This window comes from Monodon monoceros, unplaced genomic scaffold (genome assembly GCF_005190385.1).
Source record: "Monodon monoceros isolate NGI ecotype Baffin Bay Population unplaced genomic scaffold, NGI_Narwhal_1 Super_Scaffold_18, whole genome shotgun sequence".
Lineage (NCBI taxonomy): Eukaryota > Metazoa > Chordata > Mammalia > Artiodactyla > Monodontidae > Monodon > Monodon monoceros.
In genome coordinates this window covers 38,873,432-38,882,298 of record NW_021703774.1, presented here as the reverse complement: position 1 = coordinate 38,882,298, position 8,867 = coordinate 38,873,432, and the positions used below count along the sequence as shown (strand labels likewise).

Below are 8,867 nucleotides of genomic sequence, written 5' to 3'. Positions count from 1 at the left end.
GACATAGTACATAGAAGTACACGGAGCTTGTTTCTATGAGGTTACAAAGGGCTAAAATATAAAACAATGGTTCATTTGAAGCTGATTGATACGTAACTGTTAAGGTAAGGGATACTCAAGATATTTTGCACACTATTAACTGAGAGTCAGTCTGTACACTCTCTCTATTAAATACCTAGAGAAAATTCTATGATGTTTGGCTCAGGGCTCTACTAGAAGATCATTGCTTTTTCGTATATAAAGAGAATCTAAAAAATCAAGTTAAAGTCAAGATTTACTCTTTAGGTTCTGGATTTTCAGTTAAGAACTACCTACTTTTATAAAAATATCAATAAAAAATCATTACTTTTTCTTAAAATCTGATGACTTATTTTTTAAAAAAGTAGCAGCCCCTAGAGAACTGAAGACTGAATTCAAACTCCAGCTTCAGTGTCTACTGATTCTATAAACATCTTCCTCCAGTAAATGGCAAAAACTATAACCTCTTCTAGAACGTGATGTTGGGTTGGAAACAGTAGATTGCTTGGTAAAAATATGAGAACCTTAGATCTCATGTGGGAGATATATACGGGGGGGAAAAAGACAAACATTTCTAGTGTTCTCCAAGTTTCTCCAACGAGCTGATATTTATCACTGCTTTTAAAATAAAGATGATTTTAACTTGAGATTGTATTTTAACACTGAATCAATATAAATTTGCTTATCTAAACATCACATTTTACTACATACTTAAAAAAACCCACAAAAATGTAGTGAAAAGATTATATATATTTTATATGAAACTGTATTTGTTGGAAGCAGCAGAGACCCAGGGTCCTCTTCAGCAGCTGACCTTCACAGACAGGCCTCCTGCTGTGGCCTGCAGATACTTTCCACTGTGCCCAGAAAGTTTCAGAGTAACGAGAGACAACACTTGTTTTTTTGCCTCTATGACATGGGATGTCATTATTGTAGGGAGGATGCATAATTTAAAAAGTAAAGACTACTCATTCAAAATGTTACACAGTGACAAACTTACTTTATGAAATTTAAACACAGCATTCATTCCGAGGAAGCTGCACGGTACACCATGGCAGTAGAACCAGGCTAGGTAAATTTCGGAGTTGAAAGGATTTTCTCTAAAAAGGAAAAAACGGTAGCTTTCTTAAAACCAGAGTTACAGAGTCACTCTGTTGAATTTTTTATCTTGTTTTAATGGGTCAAAGTTCAGTTAACTCACTCAGATGAGAATCTATAATTCTGTTGACTGTTCTGGACTACAGTAGCCATCTTGGGACTTTCTATGGAAATATGTACAGATTTTCCGCATGGAGCTGGGAGTAATGGTGACCTAGAAGAAGAAAGTTTAGATTCTAAAGATTTTCTAAGACAAAGTTCAGCTGTTACCTCAGCAAGTTATCACTAAGGGTATTTTAAGTTAGGATGCCTAGAAATTTGCTTATTTAGTCAGATTTCAGTCTCAAATACTTTGATGGCAATGTCTCTTTTGGTTGATTTGTACTAAATACAGAAAAATTTAAGGCAGCATGCAAGGAAGGAGGAAACAGATTTTTCATGTGAACAGAAAATATTGCCAGTTAAGCCTCGTAATAGGAACCAAAGAGGTTACAATTACCATCCTCTTTGAAATACGTGAGTAAATCACCCTCCCAAATTTACAAACGAGATAGGTATTCAAATGGCAGATACTACCCTTTTCTGAAGTCTACATTATCAACATGTACATAAAGAAAAAAATTATTTTAAAGAAACGTAAGCTTCAAAGATTGAAATTATAAAGCCAGAAATATCTTGGACCGGCACACTATTTTTTAAAGCCTTTAAGGTGTACACATTCATGAAAACAATTTTTTATTGAAATTGCTTTTCTGCTAACACATAGCTCGGACTAGCTCCCTGAAATAAAATTCCTGTAATAATAGGAATTTTAGCTAGGGGCAAAGATCAACTACAGGGATAATTTTGAGAGAAAAAAGGAAAGACTACTTATAGTTTTTTTTTTTTTTAATATTCTGTAGCAGGTCTTGGAATTTGTGTTTGAAGTAATCTTTAAAATATTTCTACCTCCACCATATGATGATATAGCAATAAGACAACTCATCTGCAAGCCAAGAAATGGACCCTCACCAGGATGAGAATAGCACCTTGATCTTGGACTTCCCAGCTTCCAGAACTGTGAGAAATAAATGTCTGTTGTTTAAGCCAAAAAAAACCCCAAAAACTTCTACTTTATCTTTCCTAAAATTATGGGATAGGCTTCATGACAGTAGGAGGGGGATATGAACACTTATTAAACTAGAACTGGCCTAAGGTTATCTAGCTTCTGCCCTTTAAATGGGCAGATGTTACTGATCATGACCCTAAATTGGGTTTCAATCGTTCTTCCACCTTCTCCGTAACACAGAGAAAGAGCTACTATGAACTACAGGAGAAACTTCCTTAACCCACCTCCATCCTTAACTTGCAAACTGAGTAGCAGAAGCTTTCTATTCCCTTTGAGTGGAACCCATAGCTCACCCAATGCTCACAGCTACTTCTGCCTCCACCATGAGTCACTTGGTTTTCAAGGTTCACAAAGCTATTTCTGCCAGCAATATCTGTTTTTGAAATTATCTAAGTTAAATAAAAAGATAAGTAAAGTTAAACTGAATGTTTAAAAAAAGGCAGATACAGGTGAGTTGCCAAAAATACCAGTGTGAGCAAGATGATCGTAAAAGACTGGGGAAAAATCATAAAAATCTAGAAGGATTCTTCACTTAAATTGCTTTGTAAGTATCTTAATTTTGCTTTAAATAATTATAAGCTGTAATTACATATTGAAAATCTATTTATGGATGTTGGCAACTTGTCCATGAATTACAGCTTTGTCTATAAAAAGGGGAGAGAATCTATAAAAAGAGGCTGCAGGGGCTGGGGGGTAGGGGAGGGAATAATGTCAAACAAAGGAAAGGGAAGATATTTTTGAATTGACATCCTGGAGGATGAAGAAGTCTTTGATGAATCAGGCAATGGGGCTGAGGGGTATGGACCTTGACAGATGGGATTTTTTTTTGTGTGGTACGCGGGTCTCTTTCACTGTTGTGGTTTCTCCTGTTGCGGAGCACAGGCTCCGGACGCGCAGGCTCAGCGGCCATGGCTCACAGGCCTAGTTGCTCCGCGGCATGTGGGATCCTCCCGGACTGGGGCACGAACCCGTGTCCCCTGCATAGGCAGGCAGACTCTCAACCACTGCGCCACCAGGGAAGCCCGACAGATGGGATTTTAATGGAAGTAAATAGGATTGCCAGATAAAATACAGGACATACCCAGCTACATTTGAATTTCAAGCAACAAATAACTTTTAGTATGAAAAACTTTTAGTATAAATATGTCCCACAAATATTTGTCCTGCATTTTTATGTGCTAAATCTGGCAATCCTAGGAATAAATAGATTTACTTTAAAAAAAAAAAAAAAAAAAGCATTCTGACTTTTGAGAAGAGATCTGTGCCTGCCCTGGCCAAGTTGGGAAATGCATCTTCTACCACTGCCAACTTACCGGGCCTGGAGAAGTCTTTCCACTCTGCCTCCTAGGGTTGGGGGTCTGGGATGATGGACTTCGTGGAGACGAATTCTCAGCCTTCCGTTTGGCTGCCATGGCCAATAACCAGTTTTTATTCTCTGGGGAGCTATTCTCTTTGCCTACCACTTCAGAGCCTTCTCCACAAGATCCCAAAGGAAGAGGTAGCGTTCCACAGCCTTCTGAAGCATAAGGACTGGCAGGAGAAGGAGGCTCTGTGACACTCATACTAGTCCCTTCAATCTTGCTTGGTTTGGTAGGACCTAGAGAGTCCTTACCAAGGTCTTCCTGGTTACCAGCAAGGCAGCACAGATCCAAATGAAGCTTTTCAACTGGGTCATCAAGCTCAGTCACACAGTTGCAGCTCTTTACACACTTTTGTTTCACATTCTCCAGACAACTTGAGTCTAGCCTCCTCTTTACTCTATTTCTAGACTCAGAGCAAGTCACTGCTTGGGATGATTTCAGGCTCACAGGTATAAGGGCTTTTCTTGGAGACATGATCTTGGTCTCAGAAGCAGGTGGAGTCATGGGTGGTGATAAGGAAGGTGTCCGGGTCATCCAGTTCCTAATGGACATCTTGAAAGATGAGGGTGGCTTGGGAGAGACAGAGGACACGGAGCCTCTTCTGCTGATGGGAGATCGGGTCTTGGCAGGAGGGGTTTTAAGAGAGAATGTGGCAGTATTTGAAGGAAGAGGGAGGTCTCCAGCACAGCTTGGAGCACAAGCTGCTGATGACGGGGAGGAAATGCATGGACTGCTCTTTACTCTGGGGGCTTTGGCAGGAGTACTCTGGCTACTTGTCACTGTTACTGAAAAAGAAAAGAGGGTCACAAAAATCAGAAGTGAAAGCCATAGAATACCCCCAAGTTCTCATCAAGGAAAATTATAGCTAACTTAATCATCCAGGGGTTGATTTCCCAGTGAGCAGATCACATAAGTCATTTGATTCTTACTGGACCCTTTTAGCATTTTCCTTCCCTTTTCCTAACTGCCAGCCCCCCAAACACCCTGCTGTAAAATACATACTTGTAAAAATCTAGAAATTACAGAAAAACTTAACAGCATCCAAGTGAACCACTTTTAATCTTTTTTCTATACTTGTGCATGTGATATAATACATCTTTTTCTACACCAAAATGGGACCATGATGTACCAAATACTTAGTAACCTGCTTCATAACATATCATGAACATTTCCCACATTAATACAGATTTATATCACTTTTAACAGCTACAAAGTATCCTAAGGTAACAGTAAGACATTAGGGTTGTTAATGATATTTTGTTTTCATAAGTAAAGTTGCCATTAGCATTCCTGTGTATACTTCTGAGCACAGGGCAGAGAGGCACCGCACACTAAGGAGCATACAGGTCTACAATCTGGCACAATCACTATGTGACTTGGTACAACCGTTCACCTCTGCCTTGGTTTCCATATCTATTAAATGGAGATAGTTTTTAATCTCCATAAGAAGTAATTCCATCAATTACTTGTTATCAGGCCTCATGTGGCTTTCCACCTTAATTTACAATTTATGATTTTCCACAAGCCAAAGAATGTCAAAGAACATTTCAGAAACTCAATGCACGCTCTCTGTAAAGCAAATCAAATAGTGGATAGAACTCTTCTCTATGTGTCCTGTCCCTTGTTTACAGGCAATGACAAATACTTCAGGCAAATTCTTATAAACTGGGACTTTCCTGGTGGCGCAGTGGTTAAGAATCCGCCTGCCAATGCAGGGGACACGGGTTCGAGCCCTGGTTCGGGGAGATCCCACATTCTGTGGAGCAACTAAGCCCTTACACCACAACTACTGAGCCTGAGCTCTAGTGCCTGCGAGCCACAACTACTGAGCCCGCATGCCACAACTACTGAAGCCCTTGCGCCTAGAGCCAGTGCTCTGCAAAGAAGAACAGCCCCCACTCGCTGCAACTACAGAAAGCCCGGGCGCAGCAACAGAGACACAACACAGCCAAAAATAAATTAAAAAGAAAGTTATAAAAAAAAAAGACTACAGCAAGCACTTGAGATAGAACAGGTAAGGTTTCCTTCTCTTTAAGATAACCATTTTTGTCACTTAGTAATACTTGACCAGAGGTTCTCAATCTGGCTGCATAGCGGACTTAATGTGGAGCTTTATAATAATACAGGTACTTGGCCCCTACCCCAGGCCTACTGAACAATTTCTGGAGACAAACTTTTAAAAAGTTCCACAAGTGGCTATGATGCACAGACAAGGCAGAGAACCATTCGCCCTGACGGTGCTATGAAATCTCTGGCTGAAACAGTGAAAGAATAGTAAACAACAGAGCAGGTGCTGACTGCGAAAAGTAGGACAAGGTAAAAGGGGCCGCGCCTTGGGATTTAAAGCCTTCTAGTTACTAGGTTAAAAGGGCCAGAAGAGAAGGCAGGCAGTCCAGGACAGCAGTGAAGGGTTGGGGTGGCAATTAGAGGCTTGGGAAAGCATAGGGACATAATTTTCAAAATGGCAGTGTGATTAGCAGCAGCCAATCCATTGCTGCAGGTTGGCTTACAGGGCCGAATGGCCAGTGCACCAGCCTTTGGCCCTTGCGTCAGGTTGTTGCTCTGTAGTGCTCTTCAGAGTTAACTCTAGCATCACCCAGAGACAGAGAAATCTAGGTCTAGCTCCTGGTCCAGGCTTAGTTTGAACTTCGCTTTGCTGTGCTGGGTTAAAGGAGGCAGTACTGCAAGGTGTTTCCAAGCATGAGCTTTAGAATCAGACTGCAAGGGTCTGAACTCTGATTCTACTACAACTTCACAGCTGTGTGATCTTAGGCAAGCCTAAGTTCCTTGAGTTTCAGTTTCGGTTGTTTGGGGAATTAAACGAGATAATCCAAGTAGGTCCTTAGAACAACTGTATTAATATTCAATAATGGCTAAATGTTATTAGTATGGTACAAATTTGGTCAACGTATGTAACTTTTTTGTGACTTGACCTCCAAAACTAAGAATAATTAATGACACACTAAAAACACCTAGTTAGGGACTTCCCTGGTGGTCTAGTGATTAAGATTTCGCTTTCCATCGCGGGGGGTACAGGTTCGATCCCTGTTCGGGGAGCTAAGATCCCACATGCCTTGTGGCCAAAAAACCAAAAAACATAAAACAGAAGCAAAACTGTGACAAATTCAATAAAGACTTTAAAAATGGTCCATGTCAAAAAAATCTTAAAAAAACAAAAACACCTAGTTAAAAGAAACATAATTTTCATCAAAAATGTTATAATGTTTATAGCCATTAACACAGAAATTCCACCTCTGGGAATCTATTTTAATGGGAGATGGGGACCCTAAATTCAGAAAAAAATTTTTTCCCACAGAACATTGGAAATAAGATGTCCAACTACAAAAGAAAGAATAGCTAGGTAAACTGGAACATTTACCCAGGGGATGATTCAAAATGTTTTGCTAAAAAGATAACACGGAAAGTGCTTAGAATATCATGTTCAGTGAAAAAAATCCTCAAGAAATCCAAATATATCTGTAGTATAACTATGACTGTTAACAAGAAAATCTCTATGGATAAGGGAGTAAAATCTCAAAAAATAACTCTAAATGTTAACTGAAATTTTGTATGAGTGGTGGCGATGCTGATGGCTTTTTCCTCATATAATTCATTTTTGTTTTTCAAAATTAGGGAGCAAAAAATACATATAAAGACAAGGCAGCAGAGGGACTTCCCTGGTGGCACAGTGGTTAAGAATCCACCTGCCAAGGCAGGGTACACAGGTTCGAGCCCTGGTCCGGGAAGATGCCACGGAGCAACTAAGCCCATGCGCCCCAACTACTAAGCCTGCATGCCCCAACTACTGAAGCCTGGGTGCCTAGAGCCCGTGAGCCTAGAGCTCGTGCTCCGTAACAAGAGAAGCCACCGCAATGAGAAGCCCACGCACCGCAACGAAGAGTAGCCCCTGCTCACCGCAGCTAGAGAAAGCCCGCGCGCAGCAACAAAGACCCAATGCAGCCAAAAATAAATAAAACATTAAATTACTGAAAAAAATTAAAAAACAAACAAACAAACCATATGACTGGTTAAAACCAACTTTCCACCTACAGTGTACCTGTACCTGTGCAGCAGACGCACAACCATGCTGACTGCTCACTTTCAATGAGTGAGTGCTAGCCTTAGGTTGACTCTTATGCCCAACATCATATTTCCCTGGTCCATTTACTCTTCTATTCTCTATATGACTATTCCAGACTTTCTTTTCTCTCCTCAAATCTCTATCACTTCCACCCCTCATCCTTATTCTCAGTTGATGATCCTCATTCCTATCTAAGAAAATAGAAGCTGTCAGAACAGTTGGAAACTTCCGCAAGTTCTGACCATCCCATTTATCCACCTACCTTCACTGTGCCTATATTTCTGCCTTCTGGTTACTATGGATGAACTATCCACACCCCTGACAAAGGACTACACTTCAGCATGTATATTAGATATCATCCCCTCACTCGAGGACACTGGTCCAGCAAACTTCCCTGCATTGATTTTCTCCTTCACTATAGGATCCTTTCAATCACATACAAAATGCTATATTCTCATTAAAAACAAAACAAGGGGCTTCCCTGGTGGCGCAATGGTTGAGAGTCCGCCTGCCGATGCAGGGAACATGGGTTCGTGCCTCGGTCCGGGAAGATCCCACATGCCACAGAGCGGCTGGGCCCGTGAGCCACGGCTGCTGAGCCTGCGCGTCCGGAGCCTGCGCTCCGCAACGGAAGAGGCCACAACAGTGAGAGGCCCGCGTACCACAAAAAACAAAACAAAACAAAACAAAACAACAAAACAAAATCAAAACAAACTTCAACACAGCTTCCTCCTTCAGCTACCACTTCATCTCTCTTCTTTCCTTTCTAGGAAGACTCCTTGAAAGAGCCTTCTCTTCTCCCATCCTCCTGAACAACACTAATGAGGCCACCAACACACCACCAAAAACTGCTCTCACTAAGGTTGCCTGCACTGCCAAATCTAAAGGTCAGTTTTTAGCCTTCATCGTACATTGCATGCCAAAAACATCTGACCTCTCTTAGTTTACACAATACTCTCCTGGTTTTTCTCTTACTTCTCAGGTTGTACCTGCTCCTTCACCTCTCCAATTTCTAAATATTAGGATGTTCCAAGGCTCAGACCCCAGACCTATTCTCTTTTCCATCTATAGCTACCTTTTACCAATATGATGATGAATCCCAAATTTACAACTCCAGCCCTAAATTGCAGAATTAAACATCTAACTGCCTCTCTGACATCCCCACTTAGATGTCTAACAATATCAAACAACATACCCAGCT

At 40.9% G+C, this 8,867-nt stretch overlaps 1 protein-coding gene across 1 annotated transcript in view; it reads right to left on the bottom strand.

Moving 5' to 3' along the window:
• Positions 1–607: 607 nt before the first annotated feature.
• Positions 608–8,867, bottom strand: part of DTL (denticleless E3 ubiquitin protein ligase homolog) — a 38,660-nt gene continuing 30,400 nt past the window's right edge. The window contains exons 14-15 of the mRNA XM_029229232.1: positions 3,538–4,370; positions 608–1,330 (exon numbers count right to left, since the gene is read on the bottom strand). Coding sequence (XP_029085065.1) covers positions 1,232–1,330; positions 3,538–4,370 — 932 coding nt within the window. The 3' untranslated portion in view covers positions 608–1,231. The remainder of the gene's footprint in view (positions 1,331–3,537; positions 4,371–8,867) is intronic.